Below are 23539 nucleotides of genomic sequence, written 5' to 3' on the forward strand. Positions count from 1 at the left end.
TGTCTTCACCCAGTCCTTTACTCAGATGCTAATAGACTTTACTAATAGACTATATATATTATATGTCTGTCTACAAAAAGGAGAGAAAAGGGAGGCTAAGAAATGCAATTACAGGAAAATACTAACCATATGTGCAACAAGAGCTTCTGAAAAGCATCACTTAGACGGTCAAGACCTTTTCCTACGACAAGAAGGCAATGGGGAACTGATGATGTTAAGTGCAATCCAGCGTGTGAACTGAGGCCTGATGCACACTCTTTTCCATCATTATGCAATATTCTGTAGTTCTAACTCAAATTTCAGACAAGAAAGAATTACGAATCACCCTGTAGTTTTATTTTATTCATCTTACACCAATATGTAATTTTAATTTTTTATTTCCAGTTCTTCAGTGAAATGTAAGAATTGAATGAAGACCAAGAAAAAAACCATAATGAATCCAAGTTTTCCACACCAAATGTTAAGGAGTTATCAAGTCCGAAAAAGAAGAAGTTTGCCCTGGACACCTACTCTGTTTTTCAAATGCCCTGCTTCAAATCTTTCTCAATCTATGTACCCAGAGAGTTCCAAGAGCACCTGCTGGGTAAAACAAACAGAGGGTTAGAAATCTTTAAGTGCTACAGTTTGGTATGCAAGAAATGAGACTTTATGACCACTACAGAAGTTGTGGCTCAGATTAGGAGCAGACCAGATCAACAAGCTAGATCAAGTTGATGCTGCTGTGAGAAAGGTAAATGATCTACTAGTCCTGTGAATACTTTCATCTGCGAGTAGTTTCTTCCATGTGCAGGACTCCACTGAACTGGACAATGCAGAATAACCATTTGGCTTCAATTCATCACTCCAGGAAGAGGAAGGTAGAAACTTGTTTTAAGTCAGATCACACAATTTGCAAATGCTGGGTCATTACATTTGTGGTTATTATCCTTGTACTGAACTCTGTACTTTATAATTGACCATTTGAGCTTTTTGACAACAGCAGCCACCTTTGAAAGCATTTGGAGATGTGTCCACCATTCCCTTATCAACATTTTCCCATGACGAGTTAAATTTACTTTCAACATTTTTGTATTTTATTTCTTCTCTTAATGTATTTGACTTTTTGAGTAACTGGCCGGATAAGAACTTACAAAGATCTATACAGAATAAAACATATTTTAAGCCACACAACTGTCAACTATGCGCTCATGCCCTAAATACAATATCCATACAAATTACGCAGTTGTATAGATTCCCGACTCTATGAATTTTTAAAAAATGGATTAGATATCCATCAGAAGTTTATAGTGTTTTAAGAGTGCTTTGCATCACGTTGATGTATTGATTTAAAATATAAATCCACATTAATCTGAAGTAATTGACTATCTACATTAATAATAATGTTCAATTTTCATGAGGGAAGGGAATGTTTCTTGTGCCAAGACAAATGAAATTTATTACTTGCAACTACAGATGTAGTTTTTTTTTAAAAAGTATAAAGAGGCTTTTGACAGAATATCTGTTAAAGTTGCTCTGGGTAACTCTGGAAGAAAAAATCCATTTATTAAAAAATTTACAAGAAAATGAGAACATAAAAAGGCACTTTGATTGGTTGACATCACAACCTAATTTACTTCTAATGTATTATCAAGATACTTCTTAACTTCTTGATCAATGTAACTCACTACTACGTGTTCTTCTCTGTATTTTTAGAAAACATGTCACCAAGAAGTACTGTTTTAAACACAGCTGTCAAAATTCTGAGCTAAAATTTCAAAAGCTTTCAGCTGTCAGAAGATTAATGGTCATTTGTATGCGTAGAAACTCATAGGATTTAACTTGACTTTTTTTTTTTTTTCCAAACTTTATTCCTATCTTTATAGTTTTACCTCCACAAAGAAAACTGTATAATATTGAATGGGTTATATTTGAATAACAAAGTGCTGAATCCATCCTGCCAGGATTTCATGCTGTTAATCAAATGTGGCTCCAATCCATCAAAGTGTTATTAGATGCTCTGCAGAACAGGAACTGAAAGTCTTATTATTTAAGTTAATTTACTTACACCCTTAATTTTTAGTTCATAGATGTATTGTAAAATTCAACATGCGTAAATTCTTCATAGAAGAATTGGTTACTTCTTGTTTTGTGCTATGTTTCAAAATATGCTTTCAAACTCCATCCATGAAACAGCATCTGGTTACTATTCTGTGAAGAACATGTGTGTATTTTCTATTGAAAGGAAAATTTTGGGTTGGATGTTGGTGTGGTATGGGACCATTTATCTCAATGACACTCATGACTATATTTTGAAAATGATAAACCAGTATAAAGTCAAAGAAAACTTGAGGAATTTGAGCTACATTTGAATAAAATCAAGAATAAAATCTTTTACCTCATTTCTTCCAAGAAAAGTGTACAGTACTGCTTTTTAAGACCAAATAATTACATCATGCCATTAAAGACATCAGCCACACTTGGAGTTTAGAGTTCTTTACCAGAACTAATGAAATCTTGAGTCACTGTCTGTTTGAGTACCCAAATACCCTGGTGTTGGAACTAGACTCTTTCAATGCCCCCCCCCCCCCAAACACTCAGGAGAAAAGCAGTTCTGCAAGAACATTTTAACCAACTGATGTCTTCTACTTCATGTATTTCTATGCTTCTATTTTCAAACTGAGTGTCTCAAGCTGTTGTTTTCTGAATAGCACTTCTGCATGAAACACTGCTATCTGTGCTGCTTCAAAGAGCTTTCAGGACAACTTAGTTAGGTTTATGCTTCACTGCACAGAGATCTAAGTTTATTGGCACAGCTACAAAAACATGGGAATAACTAGTCATAATTAGGAGCCAGATCATCTATAAATGTCAGTGGGGAAAGAGACCTGAGAAAAGTGAATCATTAGTAAATCACAGGGAAAAAATGATGATTGTTCAGAATTAGTTTTCTGAAGTCAGCTTTGGAAAGTACTCTGTACAGCTAGGTCACTGTAGAATGTCATTCACAGCTTCTAGTTAACACTCTAAAATCTCATCTATGATGTTGAAAAAGTGGTCTGGAGACTCCAAGTCGTGAAGAATATTTACAGATAATAAACTAATTGTTAAGAGAGAAAACCATACCCGGCTGAAACTTCAAAGAGAAACAGCAGCTATTGGAAAGTAAAGCCTATTATAAATTGTATTTTTCAGTCTATAGGGATTCTTTGCAGCTTTGAGAAATTATTCTTCATGTTGTATTTTCCTTTTCATTATTTCATGACATTGTCAAACAAGGAGCAATGGGAAAGATGTTTCCAGCAAACACTACTTTGTAAGGGTGTGCCAGGAGCTGAGAGAAAGATCAAATGTACATCTTCTGGAGGGCTTCAACATGCAGATGACAGTGAAGTCCCACCTAAACACAGGAGCTATTCTACTGTGCCAGTAATGACTACACTTAAGCCCACCACAATTAAAGGCGATTTTGCTATTGACTTACTGCATTTTGGATCAAGCCTCAAATAATCAAGTTACATGCGTATACTAATGTCCACTGGTAGATCCAGTGGGCAGAAAGAAGTTGTGGGACCCATCATAAATATTGTTTCTAAAGCTGGTAAATAGATTTTTACCATAACAGTGTGACTGAGAAACAATAAAGATTAAAGAGATTTATCCTTTTAGGACCTGTTGCTACATCTGTTGAAGTTAATATTCTGGGTACAGTAAAGAAAACTCTACTTGGATGTGGGAAAAAATTGTGGGGGAAAGATGGGGAAAAAAGGTACAGAAGTAATTAATATTTAGCAGAAAGGTGTAAGACACTTCCCTATTGACTACTTCTCCCTTTGTACACCACTGGCTGGGTTAAGGGTCGTGTGGCTTTTACAATCATCTCTAATTCATCTATCTGGACAGTTACATGCCAACCCCAGTTAAATTTGGATGCAAATTTCTTTGCGGCCCTTGTAACACTTAGTTCAGTTTGTTCTGATTTATGTCTATAAGACCCTCATTCAGGTGCGGTATTATCTCAGGAAGTGATGGCTGGCTGGGATGCTGGGTCTCAGTTGATAAGTTGATCCTGGTCCATGTGTATCCTTGTTGGCCACGTGAGTTATAGCCCAGCTGTTGCCTTCCAGACTGCTGGGAACTGGGCTTACACTATGGCAGCTAAGGTGCATCTGAAATCTACTGTGTTGTAACAGAGGATGCGTGAATAAAGAATTGACAGTATCAAGAGCAATAGTGAATTACAAATTTTTATGTTTCCTGTTGAAACATTGCCCATTAAAATCATTATTGCACCTTTCTACCTATATACTCAGAGGGGTTGTTTAATGCAGCATTTGAGAATACAATAAAGGATATTGCAGAAGAATATTAATATATCAAGACTCAAAACACTCTTGTGGAAACTTACAGCATGATCAAACTGTGAAAAATGGAAATCTTATTTAAAGAGATCAGATCTATGCACCACTTCTGTCTTAGCTCCATCACTTCCAAGATGCCAGTGATGCCGCACTTGCCATCTAGGTAGTTTCTCTGATACCAGCAGAACCTTTAACAAGGGAAAAACTGATTGAAAATTCTTCCAGAGCTGCAAGTATTTTTTGGAAGGTATTTTTGTCTGTACTTTGGTTGCTCCGGAACTGAAAAAAAATATTGAAGAATCTGAGATGCAACATGAGCTACACATTGGCGGAGCCAAAATCAGCTTCCTAATGAGGAGTCTGGCACTGAGTATGAGCACTGAAACCTCCAGCCATGGCACTAGTAACACTGGTGGTGATGAACTGAAGCCTTGGCAATTCTGCTAAGGTCTGGCCGACAGAGACGGACAGTGAAGTGCAAGCCTGTTTGTATACCAGTCCCATATTCGAGGCATGACCAAATCCCCAGAGTGGGCAGGAACCTGGGCATCCCTGTGCCTCAGATATCCTCTGGACAGTCTCCATAAAAAGGCATTATCCTGATATGCAGATGTCTCGATTTGGAAATGAGCATCTTGCTTGTTTCCTAAAATAAGACTATAAAGGTAACAGATTAAATGTGTCCCTAAGCCCCGTACTTATAAAACCTGAAGCTTAGAGTAACTTTACTGTCCCAAATCAGAGATGGAAATTAATCTATACATCTAAAAATCACAACTGTGTTTCCAAACACATGGGACCAAAAGAAAGCATAAAAAATCAAAACCTAGTTTCTTTTCAATCCTTTCCCACTTGTCAACCCAATATGCTTAGTTCCTATAGCAGAGGATGATTCTCCCTAATTTTATGTCATATTAACTTGATTCCATTTCATTTCACATCACCAAAGCACCATGTAGACCTCTGTCACGAAATAATTCTAATATTGCCAATTTTTAAAAAATCCTCAGATTCTAAATGTTGTCTTCACTTTAGCACTCAGTTTCATTCCAAGGTACAATTCTTTCCATTTTGCATTGAGATCATTAAGAACGAAAAACTCAGTAAGGTATTCAGATATACTAAGCTTGAGGATAAGAATTAGAAGAGAATATCCAAACTTTTATAAGCAGCCAGAAACGAGTCCAAAGGGCAGAACTCTAACACAGGCTGCCATGGATACTGGAATTAGAAGAGCACCCAACTCCAGGAACTTTACCCTCACACCTGCAGAGTGGCAGAAACAACCAAAATTTCTGCAAATACACTCATCTCTGATATGAAAGAGCTCTCATATGTGTAAGAGAGCACCATTCTGGGGATAGCGCCTAGGCTGCACCTGCCCTCTGACGACACCTCCAGAGGTGAGTTCACTTTCCGTTTATAAGGAGTAGCATAAGATAATTTTCTCCTTAACACTATTAATAGCTAAAAAGCTATTACTGGAGGAACAGTGGTGACAGCCATAAGGCTATCTAATCCTTTATAAATTCTCAGCTCTTTCATCTGCTGATGAAAAGAATTGCGTTGACAGCTCTCTCTTTTTTGGTAAATCGCCTCTAGTGTGATTACTTTGCATCCTTCCCCGCTCGCTCTCTCCTCCCGTCGGCCGGGGGACAGCCCGGGCGGGAGCCCCGACGGCACCTCCGGGACTTGGCTCCGACGGCGGCGGGGCCGCGCAGCCGGTCCGGTCCCTGCGCCGGGAGCGCCCCGCTGGCGCACGGAGCGCGGGCGGGAGGGCGCGGCGCGGGGCGGGGGGAGCCGCGGCCCGGCCTCTCCCGGCGCCGGGGCTTTTAGGCGGCTGCCCGGGGGCGGGGGGAAGTGGCCGGGAGGGAGCGGGTCGGTGTCGGCCATGCCTCCCCCGCGCCCCGCGGCCCCGCGCGGCCGGGGCGCAGCCTCCGCCGCGGTGCCCCGTGGCGGCTGCGGGGCGCGGGGGGCCGGCGCCCGGCGCTGAGCAGCTCCGCGGGTGCGATGTCCTCGCTGGTGAAGGAGGACCTGGAGAAGAGGCTGTTCGGACCCCGGCGGCAGAGGCTGCACGAGTTCATCGAGGTGGAGGGCGCGGGCGCCCAGCGCTACTACCTGTGCGCCGCAGGTACGGGGAAGCCGCCGGGTGGGGCCGGGCTCCAGCGGCTCTGCCAGGGGAGGCGGGCGCGGGTGGGAGCGGGGGGATGCGAGGGAGCGGGCCGGGGCTCAGCGTCCCCCGGGCCGGAGCGGAGCAGCGCCTCGGCGCGGGGCGGCTGCCGGCCCGTCCCGCTCCGCCGCTCCTCGGCAGGGCACGGAGCCCGGTTCGCTGCTCCCGCTCCGCCAGCAGCCCCCGAAACGGCGGTCTCCGATTTCTGATTCACACCGGCTCCAGTTTTGACACTAGCGGAGGAACACGACATCTGCCCAGCAGCTGCGGGCAATGCTCTGGCCGTGGCAGTGCTGTGAGCGCCTGAACTGCTCTGAAAAGAGCAAACCCTTACAGTAGTTCTAATCAGGTTTTCCATAGAAAAGTGTAACAATGCATTAACATTGCAGGAAACATTTGTACTTTTTTGCACTATCCCTCGTCTTTGTCTAATGTCCTGCATATTGTCTCTATGACATTTTGAACAACAAATTTTGGTTTAAATAAATACACATTGGAGTGAGTAATTAGCACAAACTTCGAGTAAAACAAGATTGCTTTAAGTGGTAATTATCTGGCTACTTTCTAAATTTCTTTTCAAGTGAATAATCTGTTTCATAGGGGTTTTAGATCAAGGTTTCAGAAAAGCTGGCTTGTTGGGGTTTTTAAATTATTATTCTTTCAAACCACTGGAAGATAGTAAAAAGAGAAATGTCATCTGTAAGTAGTTAGGTTGAAGTGAATGATTCTTTCAGTCTGTTTCCTCTTCAGGTTCAAAATGCATATAACAGGTAGAAATAATCTGTGTGCTTCAGACATAGATTGGGTTGGCATCCAATATTCTATGTTCATTATCTTTCTAAATATCTGAAGTCCTTAGAATACATGAGCTGTTTTGCAGATTATTGGAAACCCTGACCCAGCTATGTTCCCTGTACTCCTTATAATTTTGGTAGAACAGGCTTTGTATTTTAGAACTATAAGAACAATTTTAAGGAATTAATTCCTGAATATCATAGGGCTTCTAAACATACAGAAATACCAATCTCATTCATAGTTTATGAAACTGTCCAGTAGAAGTATGATTAGTTGCATGTGGTAGATCTATAAGCAGTTCACTGTTGTGAAACGTCCAAAAAGGAGAAATAACATCATGCACCTTTAAAATCTTTACTAAAAATTTCTCTTTCAGGTAGAGGAGAACAAACCATTAAAGAAAGCCTCTAATCAGATTTACTGTTTGGAAGTCTCTAAAGATATAAAGGAAAATTCACGTAGAGTACTAAGAGTAGGATCTCTCCCATATCTAATATTAAACTCTCTTAATATACTCAGGCACAGTCGAGTAAGTGGTGAGTAGAGTGGAAATCTGATTCTGAAAGATGGGTTGCTTCCAGCTGCCAGCAAATACTGTGCTCTGCAGTGATTCTGTAGGATCAAAACACATTATCTAAAATCTTATCCCTGCAATGCAACCTCTGTGTATTTCTGTTGATTTCAAATTACCACAACAAAAAAAAACAGGAAAAAAAACCAAACAAAAAACCCCAACCAACCAACCAAAAAAACCCCAGTCAAATTATAGGCAAAACTTCAGTGGTCTATGCCTTTTGAAATGTGTGTTACAACAAAATCCTGGTGTGGGTAACTGAACCATCTTATTTTTGTGCCATATGGGCAACACTATTTCCTTTCCTTTTCACAGTAGCAAGTCCCAGTCCTTGCATGAAGGCAACAGTATTCTTTCACGAAACAGATTATAAACCCTAGAAGAATGTAGAGCTGAAATGCAACCCCGTTCAGGGGTTATCACAATCCGGTATTGGTATACCCAAGAAAGAATGGTGGGGATAACATTTTATTGTCCTACAGACACTGAAAAAGGTGTTTAGTCCATGAAAGTCCTTAGGAAATACTTTGTGCTCTATGAAGGTATTGCTATAGCTGTACCCTCCTCGAGCAAAGCTTTTAGAGCTTAATAGAATGACATGGTAGATCTGAACTCATGCTCTATATAAAAAAAAAAATTCTCTTTGGCTCTTTTAGCTGAGAGCAAGATCAAGCAGTATGTAAAATGCAGGAAAATGAATTTTTTTTTTCTTAACTGAAAATAGCACACCTAATTTTCACCACTAGGTTCATTATGCCTTACATCTGTGCTCTGTCCTTACGTCACAGGATTTCTGTTGTCGGAGGGGTAGAGCAGTGGCCGTGTGGGGTCCTGGGGGCCCCTACAACATCCCTTTGTATTTTTGAGAGGACTTGGGGCTTGGGCTTGCTTCCTTTTGTTATAACTCCGAGGGAGACAACTTGTGTTCCCTTACAAGCTAGCAAACCAACAAACAAAATGGGTGAAACTGAAAGTATGAAGAGAACTTCCTAAGATTACTCTGCTAGATTTGCTTGCAAATGAAAACCATTGTAATTTCTCCATAGAAGATAACACAGTAGTGGTCTTTTGGTTAAAAATGACTGAGCAACTATGATTGATAGGACTAGGAAAAAAAAAAAAGTGATTTGTATTTCCCAGGCAGGGAAGCTATAGGCTGAGAGAAATTATGATCAATTAATATATTTTTCCACTGTTTTTCTTTGCAATAGAAAAAACCACATATGCCTTACATATATACTTTGTTGTTACTTAACCATTTTCTTATAAGAAGGTGAAAAGTAAGAGATGTTTTAACAGAAGGAAGGTAAAACCAACAAAGTTTCAAAACAGGGTAGTATTTAGAAATAAAAGAATTTTGCTCCCGTGTTCCTAGCCTCATGCTATGGTGTCAAAATGCTCCTGCCAGATGTAGGTGACTTCTTGACCATAACTTGGGCTACCAGATAGCTTGGGAATGTTGCCTGCCCTGCAGCCATCAGCAACTGGATGTGAAGGAGATTGTTCAGGCTCTGGTAGTTTTCACACTCATAATTGTCTGTTACAGAAATCCAGTCTCCTACTCAGCACTCAAGGTAATCAATTAATAATGGTAGTTATTGCAAAAAGCATCTTCATTTTCTTTTTAATCTTGTTTCCTGCTTAAGTTGGAAAATAGTAATTTCTATAAATTTAGCACTGGACAACTGGAAGCCTGAAGAAAATTTTCAATGTTAATTTCATTAAGTGGCCTAATTACATATTATATAGGGAAATAAGAGTTTTGCTTTTAAAAAGTAATGGCTTCATAAGAGAACTTCCTTCAAAGAATGGAAAATAGAGCACAAGTCATGCAAATACAGAACCTTGGCAGAAGTTTTGCAATCTTCTAACTGTAGCACATCAAAAAGACTCCCTCTTGAAGTAAGTAGGATAATGCAGACCCAGTGCCAGAATGAGGCTTTCATTGCACTGCTAGTGAATTCACATGAAAGGCTTTTGAACAGACAAGACTCCCTCTTCACAGGGTGGGTAAGGTAAATCATAAATCTACCTAAAGCTGACTGGTTTCTTTCTGTTGTCATGACTGACAACATCGCACTATTCCTACTACCTAGGCAAAATAAAACTATCAAGTCCAGTATCATCATAACTTTAGGAAGTACTTGCTTGCATATCTAAACTATTTTTTTTCTTGCAGTAAATAAAAGTAAAGAAGTAGAAATATGTATGGTTAAACACTGGCGAGTGGACCGAGAGGAGAAATATGAAATAGTTGAAAAGTGGTTTTTGAAAGATCTGGAGATGATTGACGGAAAAGAAGCAGATACTGTAAGTGCTACATTATGCATTATGTACATAGAGAATAATTTTCTTCTTTTGCAATTTGGGATACGAGTATTAAAATGCATTATCTGAAAAATAAAGTTATGCTACCGAGGAATTTTGGCTTTATTGCATGTGAGAGTCTCCACATCACATTGCACTGTTGCAGGGGAAGAGGAAGGCAAGATATTTTTGTTGATTTGTTTATTATAATAGTCTTCATCTCTCTGGTTGAGACCTGAGGCAGAAGCTGGGTGTTTTCTAAATTGGTCATCCTATCTGCTAATAAAAGTTCTCCATCTGCAGCTTCCAGTGTAAACTGCAGTTAACGTAATAGATTTTAGAGTGTATCTGAAAACAAAATTTCATTTAAAAATTTTATGGAGACTGTGACCCTGTCATTTGAATGTATGAACCTGTTCTCTATGTGACAAAATCAATCTATAAAATATCATGCAAGTGCATGATAGCTCACAAAATTGTGTCTTCCACATAGCTTAATCTCACATTACTTGCATCAATTCAGTATTTGCCTATTTGTGTGTGTAAATATGAAACAGCTTTGGCTAGATCTGGCTTACCTTGCTGCTAAAAAAGCACTGATCTCTCAGATACAATTTCAGAGGGTAAAATGAGGCTGCAGTAGTGCAATACGGAACAACACCAAAACTAGAATTAAATCCTATTCTACAAAAGCTAGAAGAATATGTTGAGGATAGTATCTTACTGCATGTATGATAAGACGTTTTAATAGCTGTCTCTGTACAATAAATGTAGTCCAGAAGTACTTTTATTCCCTTTGAAAGTGTTTTCACTAGCATATGTAATCTGAACTCTATTTTATGTTCACTTGAAAGAGAAACCAAGAGTCCATGAGAAATGTTTCAGAGCCTTGTTTCAAGGAAAATGACAAACTGGGGTTGTTCTCGCTCTGTCCTGTGCACATAGCCCTCAAGGTCAAAACTAGGAATGCAGGAGACAGGGTGGGTGAACTCAGCTCCAGAGTACCCCTTCACCCTGTGAGCTCTTAGCAGTTTAGGCCCAAGGGGGGAAAAAAGACAAAACTAATAAGCCTTTACATCCCTTCTCCAAGTTAACTATCTTCTGGAGACACTCCTGTCTCTTCCCCAGACAAGGAAGCCAGAGGATTTCCTTATCACTTGCTGCATGAATTTAACTTTCTTCTGAAGTGTTGTGCTAAAACAGTCTTCAGAAATGATTCAGCCTTTCACAACCGGGATGATCAAAATCTGTCTCATTTTTGATTAAAGAAAAGCCTAAACGAACCTCAAACTCATGGGGTAATTAACACTGCTATAAATATTCATAATAGGTATTCATATCCATAGAATTTAAAATAATTTATCTGCTGGTAGGATTAATTGTGTCAAAGAGCCAGAAAGCACTAAGAAATACAACTAAGGCAGGAAGGGCAATCAATATTCTTCTTCTCCCACAGTCATAGACAGTTATAGTCCAAGTCAAGAGCTTTTCATATACTGTGTTTTAGGCAACACAACAGATTGATTCAGTTCAAAACAAGACTGTACAATCCCAATAAAGTACAGCATATTGCTTGACCAAACTTGGAGAATTTTACTCAGAAAAACTCCCAATGACAAAGAGTTACAGCTGCTACTTTTTAAAATTTTAAAAGACCCTTTAAGATGAAGAGCAGAAGTATTTGAAGTCCTTTAGAGCCCATCATACAGAGAAAAGCCCTGCAGGTAGCTGGGCAGAGAACAACAAATTGCAATTCTAACACTGTAATATGTGTAGTACTTTCATTCTCTCTCAATTTTTTTTTTAGGATAATCCATATTTTGATATGCATTTCCAAAAAGTCTACAATATGGAAGCATATAGTTGTGCATCTAAATACACCTTTGCTCGAACACTAAGCAACCTGAATGCGATGTACCTTAAGAAGGACTTCAAGATTATCAACTTTGATGACACCTACCTAAATGATGATTCAATCTGGTCATCCAGCAATAGAGATTTCGTAGTAGTTATGAAGGTTTGCTTCTATGCTTTCAGCCTTTTATGTCTCTCCCTCTGTCGTTTGTCCTAAAGATGTGTTTTCTAACATTGAGGTGACTGGTTGACTTTCACTGACCAGCATTTCATAAACCATCTGATCAAAAAGTTAGTAAGTGATATGCAGTGTCTCCTTTTTAATGCTACACGTAAGTAAGAAGTGGAGCATACTTTTTACATAAATAGTTGATAATTCATTTATATATGTTAGGAGGTCTTCACTCTAGCAAATACTTATATATACAAGAGACTGGAAATATAGAACCAGTAATTATCATGGTCAGTGGTGATTGCTTATGTAAGCAGAGTTCAGCATTTGCTTATATGTTCATGGAGGTATAAATTATCTTTCACTAATAACTCAAAATACTTTTACAGCATTAGGAGCATTAACAGTTAGTTTATATCCTGGAAGTAGAAAAAAGAAAGGAATCAATTGAGTTCTGTATGAGAATGATGCACATTTCTATTTCCAAATGTGTTGAAACACAGAACTCCGTTAAAGAGATCACACCTACATCCCTACAAGAATCCAATTCTCATCCTGATGGATAGGAGTACTGCAGTCAGGTACCACGGGACCAACTTTTCACCTATGCAGCTATACTATTTTTCCCACAGAACATTTAGTACTTCCTCTGGCCTTCACGTTATTTGTGATACTGTCTTAGAAAACAAATGTTCTTAAGCAGCATTGCTTTATTTGTCAGACCTTTCAGAACTTCCATGTCATTAATGTCTCCTTTCTTGCCCTTCATTGCTTATGAACAGGCGTGGTTAGGGAACAGAAATTGTCTCTATCTCTGAACCAAAAGATAAGAAAATACTATGTAAACAGTAGTAGTTGGCTACTAAAGGTACTTTGTAGGCAAGCGATAGACTTTTCAAAATTCATAGAATTACGAGAATTATTTTCACTAGTTTCTGGCTAAGTGTAAGCATATTCAGTGCACTGCTTAAAGGCACACTAGTACTTAGAGCTACATTTACCAGGGGGTGGAGTCTAGTTTGGAATGTCTCACAAAAAGTAACATCTGGACTTGTGATAGCAGTATACTACAGTAGAAACAGAGGATAAGTTGCAGCTGTGTTGAACAGAAGCTGAAGAGAACAATCTTAATGATAAGAAGCATAGTGTTCCTGCCCAGTGTCAGTCAGCTACATTAGCTGGCTGTTCGTCCCATAGTCAATAAAGAAGTGCCAACCCAAAGAAGCTCATTCAGAGAAGCTTCTGATCAGAATGTCCTGCAGGGGAAAATTAGCTTTCTCCTTTGGCAGCCAAGAGAGCACAGGAAGGCAGGCTGTTGACGAAACTGGGTGTGGGCTTAGAGCTGAGTGATGTCAGCTCCTAGTAAATCAGAGGCTGATTAACCAGCACCTGCCATCTCTAAAACGGGATAGTTGTGCAAGGGTACTGTGCTATACTGTGGCTTGTACTTAGCTTTTGTCTTTCATGTGAACTCCCACCCTTGAAAACATTTCTGTAAATGTTGTTTGGATTCAAAATTGAAATAACATCAAGTAAGTGAGAATATATTTGAAAACCTGTAAAATGTACAGCTTTCTACTTTTTAAATGTTATCCTATTGTGTGTATATAGGAAAGCCCATACCTTCGGTTACTTAATATTTGGAAGTTAGATATTTATTCTAGTCATATATTGTAAATTACATTTGTTCTAACAAAGATCTTAGTAATTATTACTGTATAGTAAGACAGCTGTGAGGGCAGTTTATGTGGGCAACACAAATCCTCTGGAATTTTTAAGGACTTAAGTCTTAAATTTGCCACCTAAATACTGTTAGAGAGAAGGATTGTAATTTTAGTGATTGTTTGCATGATACAGTTGCTCTTTTGAGACTGTCTTTGGGATAATCCAGTGCAAGTAGGCGTGCTGTGACATTTGAGTATTAGCTACAAGAAATATTTACCCAACATCCAGCTTCCACAAAATCATCTAATATAGAAAATATAATTCATGCTACTGCTATCTATGATACATTGTCTTGTTTGAATTGCGTATTGATTGTTGAGGTCACAATGTTTTCCATAATATTTACAAATTCTTTGCTTAATAGGCACAAGGAAATGTTTTCTGGGTGGAAAAACTTTCATCATTCATCTTGTAATAAAAACATAGAGCTCTAAAAACGAGCACTTCAGAAAATTCTTTTGAAATAAAGTACATGTATACTGAATTCTTGCCCAATAATTGTCTGTATCATTTTAGAAACTGATGACAGGTAAAAGTTACTACAATGTTCAACCATATTTAATGGACTTTCACCGGTAGTTTATACATTTTTATTCTTGTGCTATATAAACATTTGATAGACTATATTGGAAGACACAAACCTGTATTTTATGTGGAAGAATATGCAATTAAAATCTCTCTGGCATTTCTTCTGTCTGATAACATAGTATTTCAGACATTCTTCACTGAGCAATCAGACTGAGCAAAAGGAATGGAAAAAACAGGGACATTCATTGTCCATGTCAATTATTTCAGTTACTATCAAAAGGAAGAGCACTTTAAAAGATCTTTGTGGACCTAATCTAGGGGCTCTTTAGTTTCACAGTTCACTTACAGTTCTCTATAAGATGTCAACTACCAAGTGTAATTGCCTAGTTGTGCTATGGGAAGTCTGAGGGACACTGTCACTTTGTGGTGAGCATAGCACAGCTGCACCACAGGACACAGAGAATATGCTAAATTATAAATGGAAAAGACCCAACAGGATAAATAGCCCATCTTTCAGTTAATGCAGAATTATTTCCTACATCACATTTCCTGACGTTGGATAAATGGAATGTAGTTTGAAATACAGTATCTGGGGATTCATCTAGTTCTCCTGGAAGCATTCTCCAAAATTGAATAGGAAGAAACTTGAGGGAGTAAAGGATTAACACAAATGCACCTGTAGCATTCCTATAAAAGGTTTCAACTACACGATGTACACGATGGAATGAATTAATATGTGAGATTGGGGATATAATGCAGATTTTCTTCAGAAGACAGTATCCCGTCAGTGCCAGAGTGAAGAAAATACATGGCAGCCTGAAAAATGAAGAAGAGTGATCATAAGCAAACAGAAATTCATGCTCACATAAGAGGCAGAAAGAGAACAGAAGCTGTCATAAAAGACAGGTGATTTTTTAAATCTATATCTATATTTAAACATTTTAACCAACATCAGAATTATGAATACAGGGAAACCTATGACAATAGAATTTATTTAAATATTGTATTTATTTAAAGTAGAAGTACTCCTCTCCTGTGGGTTTATTTTTCGTGGATAACTAATCTTTTCTTGCATCTTAAATTAAGCAAATACAGATCAGTGCAGAATTTTAAAAATAGTTTTGGAAGTGAAACAGAACAGGGAGCCTGTGCCTTTTATATTTTTCATACTTCTTCTCCTTTGTGTTTTGGAGTCACACACATACCAAGATACTTCTTTCCAACACAAGCCTATATTGTTTTCCCTGTCATTTACCTATTTCCCAATACCTTCAGCATATAAATCTTTTTCTAGTAAAGTGAGTGATTGTATTACATAATTTTTAGTACATAATTTAAGACTATTTTGTCATGCCTTAAAGTCAGTATTTGAAGATCACACGTCCTTTGTACAGAGCATCTGTGGAAAGCTGAATTAGGAGGGGAGAGGATGGCACTGTGCATCTTGGAAGATGATCTCATGTCAGTTTTAATGTGTAAACACATTTTAGCAGTAAAAAGTGCATTTTGGTGTGGTTTCTTTTTTCTTTTAGCATAATTAAAGCTGAAAGATAGGAAACTAGAGGGTTCCGTCTAATTACAACAGCTTTATGAAATCTTATCCAATATTTTATGGCTGCCTTGTCCAGTCTTTATAGATCTAGACAGAGACAGTCACATTTTGTGGCTGAATTGAGAAATTACCAAACTATAACTTCTATTTTAACGGCCCTCATAAATGATATATTATAGAACTATACAGCCTGTTGTTTTGTAAGTCAGAAAATAAAAGTACATTCAGCAAGACTTAACTGGTCAGTCATATTTAATCACTGAATATTCTGGGAAGGGACACGCAAGGATTATCAAATCCAGCTCTTAAGTGAATGGCCCATATGGGGCTCAAACCCACAACACTGCTGTTAGCACCATGCTCTAATCAACTAAGCTCATCTAAATTAGTACTTTCAATCAAGTGGAAATATGATACAGGAATTACAGAATCACAGTTTTACCTGTTAAAAATCCACTATTGGCAATTTACAACAATCTCTTGGAAAAGATGTTTTCTGCTGTTCTTTATTGGTCATGGCCTGACAAATACATTTTATCAGCTACACACTAATGTGAATACATCATATACAATTCAAGTAATCTGGAATGATTTCAGTCTGTCCTTAACTCTGCACTCAATTACACCAACAATCCTAAAAATTAGGTAAGTGTATTGATCCTGTGGAGAACCTCTATCACAACGAAGTTTGAACTGGAAGGTAGTTCCAGTTTTCACAGAATTCAGCAGTGGCTACAAGTAGCTATAGCCAATTTGGACATCAGTTCTCATGGTTAGATGCCAAATCCTAAATATAGTCCCAGCATAATTTTTCCATCTGGATTATCACTGACATTGAAGACTGTTAATTAGTCCAGGCCTTTCTACCTAGGAGCAAAGCAAAAATCTGAATGCTGTTCACATTCTGTGAATATGAGCTGAACGTGAGGCAGGGTGTGCCCAGGTGGCCAAGAAGGCCAAAGGCATCCTGGCCTATATCAGAAACAGTGTGGCCAGCAGGAGCAGGACAGTGACTGTCCCCCTGTACTCGGCACTGGTGAAGTCTCACCTTGAGTATTGCATGCAGTTTTGGGCCCCTCTCTTTAAAAAGGAAATTGAGGTGCTGGAGTGAGTCCAGTGGAGGGCAACAAGGCTCATGAAGGGTCTAGAAAACATGTCCTGTGAGGAACAGCTGAGGGAGCTGGGTTTGTTTACCCTGGAGAAGGCTCAGGGAGGACCTCACTGCTCTCTTCAACTCCCTGAAAGGAGGCTGTAGTGAGGAGGGCTTCAGTCTCTCCTGCTGTGCCTGCAATGAGAGGACCAGAGGAAATGGCCTAAAGCTGAGATGGGGAGATTCGGGTCAGATGCTAGAATTTCTTTTTCACTGTTAGTGTTGTCACGCATTGGAATAGGTTGCGCAGGGAGGTGGTGGAGCCAGCATCCCTGGATCTGGTACTGGGTGACAAGGTTTAGTGGTTTAGGGGTTGCAGGGATAGTGCTGGGTGATCGGCTGACTCGACGATCTCAAAGGTCTCTTCCAACCTGGCTGATTCTATGAAGTTACGTTAATCCTGATGCTGTTGCCAAATGGAATTACAGCATGTAGTCAGAGATGGAAATTGTAATTCGAAATTGAGATGGTGCGACACTGTAATGCATCTTTCAGCGCCAGGTTTACCTCCATTTCCTTTGCGGACACATTTGTCCCGGGGCAGCCCCAGCCCCCCCGGCACCGCGGCCGTGCCGCCCCCGCAGAGCGCTGACGCCGCTTCCGCTTCGGCGGAGCCGCCCCGCGCTCCTCCCCGCCAGGGGGCGCTGCGCCGACAGCCCGCCCCGAGCCGCGCGCCGCCGTCACGTGGGCGGAAGCAGCGGCGGGAGGAGCCGCGTCCCCGCCCGGCGCTCCCGTTCCCGGCGCTTCGCTTCCAGCGCTTCCCGGCCCTGTCCCGGCGCCGCGGTGAGAGCGAGGCGGTCCCGGCACCCTCCGCCCCTTCCCCCGTCCGGGTGGGGGGCTGCCGCGGTGCTCCTCGGGCCGGCTCGACCGCGGCCCTGCCGCCGAGCTTGGGGCGGGGCGGTGGCGGGAGCGGGTCGGGGGCGGCTTGTGCGGGACTCGCAGGTGGGAGGCGGTGAGGCGGTGTCGGACGGGCCCTCGGGAGGCCGCCGCTGCTGTAGGTAGCACTTCTGAGTTTTCCTGTTCTGATTGATCTTTTGGTTGATTGCTGGGGGTGCTGTGGTTGGGCTGCGCTCTTGTGTCACGTTCTAACCCGGTAGGATGCAGGGGTAGCGTGTTTTCCTGTTTGCATCCTGAGAGAGGCCAAGCAGTGCTGAGCAGCCTTATCACATTGCTGTGCCACATCTGGCGTGTCTTTCCTGGGCAGGCCATCCTGAGAGAGGCCAAGCAGTGCTGAGCAGCCTTATCACATTGCTGTGCCACATCTGGCGTGTCTTTCCTGGGCAGGCCGCGTCTGTGATGTGATGTCTCTGACAGATTTCACGTAGCCTTTGCCTGGAACATTACAGGGAAAAACGCAGCAATGTCTAAAGGGATTTATCTAAGTCTGGTGTGGTCTCTGCTTTCTTGAAGCTTTTTTTCCTGAGGAAGGAGCTTTATTTCCAGCTCCTTAGGCTAAGTTCTATGTTCCTTGGAGACAGTAGGATTCAAGTGTGAAAAGCTTAATTTTGTGCTTGGTCCTGGCATACTGTGAAGGTTTTGATGGCTGTGACTAAAGGGACTGAGTTTGTGATAGAAGTTGAACTGTACGTGAGAGCTGGTCTTGGATCTTGGATTTATCATGTTATGCTTTATGGGAAAGGGGTATTCTGCCTAACCTGGACAACTTGTGTTAGCACTGAAAGGGGAGAGTTAGCAATTTGTAGCAGTTTGATTGTGACTTAGAGCAGAAAATAAAAATCCTAAATGAGGAAGGAAAGAGGCATCTGAATCTGAAATGCAGCAGATTTTCGGTATTTTGTGTGTTCATCTTATGCATCTATTGAAGAGTAACAGGAATGTCAGCCTGGTACAATTTGGGAAGCAAAAGGTGGGCCCAGCATTGGATGAAGAGAAGGAAAGTTATTAGCAGCTATGGAGTGGTACACTGCCATCTTATAAACAGTGTGCCCTGAGCTCTGTGCACTTGACAATACTGCTTCCACTTTGGCATGGTGGCCCTTGTTTTCCCAAGTTCTTGAGTTACTAATCTTTAAAATTACTGTAGTGCCCAAGATTTTGTCTTTCCCGTATCAGAGAAAGCAACTCAGGCATCTTCAAGAGAACAAGCCGATCTGAAATTTATCTCCATATATTGTCTTGACATCAAGCAGTATAGCGTGTCATGTGTATTAATCATGCTTTTAATGCATTGTAGAATTTTAAGGCTTAGTTAATATTGAAGCTTCTGTATTTAAATAAAAACACTGAAATGTGATGTCTAATGTGTTTCTCTGTTCAGTCTAGATAGAATCTTTATGTAGTGTGAGGAACTTTTCTGAATCAAGTGAATATTGCTAATTCCTTAATTTTCTGGAACTTGGTGGAGTTTTTGGTTTTGTTTGTTGTTTTTTGTGCTTTCTTATGTGATTGAATTCTACAAGCTTGAGCATTGGATGGTCCTTTTGTTGTGATTCCAGTTTCAACTTTTTTTCTGTTAACGCGTAATATTTCCCTTTACTACAAAGAAGCTTTTTGTACTCCATTAAATTAAGCTGAAGGATCATCCCAGTGTTAATAAATTACAGTTGTCTAATTGAAATAAGAGAGTAAGCCTCTTTTGGATTTTTTCATAAAGTGGTGTGGTTTTCTACCCAAGTCATGCCTGTCTAGATTATGATTCATTAAGTTACTTGTAAAATTGAGTTTAAAGATTCTGTAGTTGCTGTAGGTACGACTGGTTCTTTTTTTTGTGTGTGTCTGTTAAATGTGCTTGAGTTTATTTTTACTTCCTAAAATCTTTCAGCTGAGAGAAAATGACTGCTATCAAGCATGCTTTACAGAGGGATATTTTCACTCCCAATGATGAACGTTTATTGAGCATTGTGAACGTGTGCAAAGCCGGCAAAAAGAAGAGGAACTGCTTTTTGTGTGCCACAGGTACATAGGAATACCACACTGTATTTCTTGTCTTCACCTTTGTTTTTTATTTGGTTGCATTTGTTTTAGCTTTATGTACAATCCTTTTTCTTGACCTGTATAAAACAGGTGCTTTCCATTCCTAACGGAGAAAATTAGCTATAGCTTGTACTTTCATTATTGCTTCTACTAAAAAAAGAAACAAAGTCCACTACTTTTATTTACAGATCTCATTGTAATTTGTAATGAAAGAATCAAAATTATTCTTTTGGGTCTGGTGGGCTTTTGAAGCAGGCTTAATGTAGTGCTTAAAACAGGGTTTAGTAATGATCTGGCCTGATAAGCCTAAATAAAATGCTTTAAAGAATATTGGTTAGAGTCCAAGGAAAGGCACAGCAACTGAATTGAGTTCTAATGTTCCTTTAAGTGTATGTTTATTACATTTTATCTCTTCAAAAAAATTAGGTGATTTGGGTTGATCTGTCAATAAATTAGCTTGCTAGAATATTTTTTTGACTAAAAAATGCCTGAAAATGTTCTTATTCTGACTATACTCTCCATTTGTGTCTGTGCTTGTCAGTTAAATGGTCATGGTCCAAGATGTGCTGTATCAAAGAAATAGCTGTAAATTGGGTTCATTACCTCACAAGCTGTATAGAGTTGTATACCTGTTTGACTGAGACTTAAACTGAGCTATGGTTATTGTGGATGAAAATGTTTCAAAGGGTCTCTTTCCCTCAAATAAATACTATGAAATCTTCCCCACAGATAATTTGTTTCAGAAGTTGAAGTACAGCAGAAACAGATGTGAAAGTAGCATGTGTGTTTTGAAATTACTCTCTTACTTCATTTAATAGTGACAACGGAACGACCAGTCCAAGTAAACGTGGTAAAAGTGAAAAAATCTGACAAGGGAGATTTTTACAAAAGGCAGACTGCATGGGCGCTTCGAGACCTTGCTGTTGTTGATGCCAAAGATGCTGTTAAAGTATGTGTCACTTTTTTGTTTAGTCCTCTGCTCATAACATCCTCTTGGTTCCAAATTAGACTTAATTTCTTTGATATAGGCTGCTTTAGAAATTAGACTGATAACAGGTTAATTAAGATGATACATTCCTGTGCTGCCTGTACCTGCATTTTCTTTTAGCCTTTGCAAGAATACAACCCTGGTAAATTGAGTAAGAGTAGTCTAGATATGCTGGAATAGCAGTAGTCTCAATCTCTGCCCTGTTAGTTGTAGTGATCTCTCAGTGACTGTAGAGAACATCTGTTTCAAGTCTTACATAAATTTTTTCTCCCAAGCTTAATTTCCAGTAGGAAAATTTATGACTGTTCTGCTAATGATAGTCATAAGTTTGTCAAAATGTCAAAAGTGTTCTGCCACATGTAATGTTTTTTTTTTTTACTGGGACACTTAAAATGTTCTTAATGAGCAGTAAATAAGCTTGAGGGTGAGCTGGAAGCACACAGTCCTGATATGGTGGACTTTTCCACAGAACAACAGGAGCAACCTATTTTTGACCACTTAAATTCATTTGTTGTCATAAACTAAGATTTACAAGCAGGAGGGGAAAAGCTTTCATCCCATGATGTTTGGTTTTATGTTCTGGTAACTGGTTATTTGGAAGAATAGCACAGAAAACTTCAAAGTTGAAAAATCTTTGATTTCCCCCTCGCCAAGTATAGGTTTGTTATTCCAGTAATGGTTGGCTAGATTTTAGATGTTCCTAAATACCATGTTGGAGTATTGCTTCCGTCAGGTTGAAATTTTACTGTCTTTCAGGGCTTTTTATTGCAAAACAGAATTTGGCAACAGTTTTCATAAATATGCTGTGATGTGTATACCACTGTAATGACAGATTTTGAAATTTTCATTTAAAAACCAAATGTGGAATGCCAAACTCCTGCATTAAAAAATGGTAGAATTAAAATTGATAGGTACATTGTGTGTTTTGCTTTCCAAACACGGACCTATGCAACTGTTTTGATGCAGGCATCTCCTGTGCTAGTTGTGAGACAAGTCAAATTTTACAAAAGAATACTGTTTCTTTAGAAATACATGGTACTTGTATTTATCAATATAAGCTACAAAAAAAAGAACTGCTTTTATTGTAGTATACAGAAAATAAAATTTCCCATCATGTGGTTTCTTGCGCTGCCTGCTTCTACAGATAGTAGTGACTATATAATAAGTAGCAGCAGTAGCAGATTTTACAAACTATATGTAAGTAAGAATTTAACATGTAATTGAGGCAATAACATTTTTCATCAAAAGGACCATGTAAAATGCTTGTAATTTGATATTTTAAACAGGCTATTACTAGTTACAGTCCATACTGAGTTCATAAGTGATTGTTGAAAGTATAGTACTTTATTCAGTTGTTTTCAAAATAATGTTCTTGTCAAGCAGTAAATCTATTTGAAAATACGTCTATAATTGTTTTTTGCTATTAAAATGCCATTTTTTTCTATCCTGTTCAGTCCTATTGAATACTGTCATACCTCTAAAGTGTGTAAGGTGCTCATATTTTTTTTTTTCTTCTTGCCTATCCTCTTAAGTATCCTTGAATTGTGCTTTATATGGTGTCAGTCCAGTTAACTCCAGTTACCATTCTTATATTTAGAAGGCATTAGTTGTTCTGAGGATGGTGTTTCAGGGCAGACAGCACTGTCAAATGTTTGTTGAAAATCTTACACATCTCTGTATTGTGTTATTTTCATCTTACCTGGCTTGACAAAATGCTTCCGTCGTAGCCTGGATTCTGGTTTTTCACTATCACTATTTTAGCACCTTTATTAAGGTGCATGAGGGCCCTAAAATTGCTGTATGACCTTAAGGCTGGCATCTGTGTAATTTCATTTTTATCCTGTCATCTCAATAATTAAATGCGTGGACAATCTCTGCTACTTAGAGAATCATTTTACTGCGGAGCCTGTAACACATCTCATCTTTTGCAGGAGAGTCCTGAATTTGATTTGCATTTTGACAAAGTGTACAAATGGGTTGCAAGCAGCACAGTGGAAAAGAACACCTTCATTTCGTGTATCTGGAAACTCAATCAGAGATACCTTAGAAAGAAAATTGACTTTATTAATGTTAGTTCACAGCTGTTGGAAGGTAAATTTCTACAACTGTATTTGAAGTATAAAGTTTAGTAATTAATGATGTAAAACAGATATACTAACAAAAAAAATCTTAATCCTGATGGGTTTTCTTATTCTTATTTCTTTTTAACTTTATATTTTCTAAGTCTTCAGATAAGCAAGATGACTATATAACAGATTTTCTGTTGGAAAACTGAGAACCAAGGCAAAATACTTCATTAACAAAGTTCTAAATATTGATAAACTTTCTGTATTTCTAAGACATTCTGTTTCTTGAACAAAATAAAATCTACCTCCAAGATCTGCTAGGTCTAAATGTGTAACAAATCTGCTTTTGTTCTCATTTTCATTTCCCTGTGAATTAGAAAAATCCTT

The 23539-nt window shown here is 39.2% G+C and overlaps 2 protein-coding genes across 14 annotated transcripts in view; both read left to right on the plus strand.

Annotated features, from left to right (window-relative positions):
• The first annotated feature begins 6282 nt into the window (after positions 1-6282).
• On the plus strand, positions 6283-14418 carry EXOC1L (exocyst complex component 1 like). The gene is made up of 3 exons (XM_032110157.1): positions 6283-6468; positions 10056-10186; positions 11991-14418. The coding sequence occupies exons 1-3, from the start codon at positions 6348-6350 to the stop codon at positions 12252-12254; spliced, it is 516 nt and encodes a 171-aa protein (XP_031966048.1). The 5' UTR covers positions 6283-6347; the 3' UTR covers positions 12255-14418.
• Positions 14419-17845: 3427 nt separating this feature from the next.
• The window catches only part of EXOC1 (exocyst complex component 1), a 29096-nt gene continuing 23402 nt past the window's right edge, over positions 17846-23539 (plus strand). For 6 of the 13 annotated variants that reach the window (XM_032108996.1, XM_032109002.1, XM_032109003.1 and 3 more), the window contains exons 1-4: positions 17846-17947; positions 19947-20080; positions 20917-21047; positions 23018-23177. In XM_032108996.1, the coding sequence (XP_031964887.1) occupies positions 19957-20080; positions 20917-21047; positions 23018-23177 (415 nt within the window). In that variant the 5' untranslated portion in view covers positions 17846-17947; positions 19947-19956. Of the gene's footprint in view, positions 17954-17975; positions 17995-18055; positions 18163-19946; positions 20081-20916; positions 21048-23017; positions 23178-23539 lie in introns of those variants that run through there. The other 7 variants (XM_032108994.1, XM_032109007.1, XM_032109008.1 and 4 more) reach the window with 5 other exon arrangements.

This window comes from Corvus moneduloides, chromosome 5 (genome assembly GCF_009650955.1).
Source record: "Corvus moneduloides isolate bCorMon1 chromosome 5, bCorMon1.pri, whole genome shotgun sequence".
In the NCBI taxonomy this organism is placed as follows: Eukaryota; Metazoa; Chordata; class Aves; order Passeriformes; family Corvidae; genus Corvus; species Corvus moneduloides.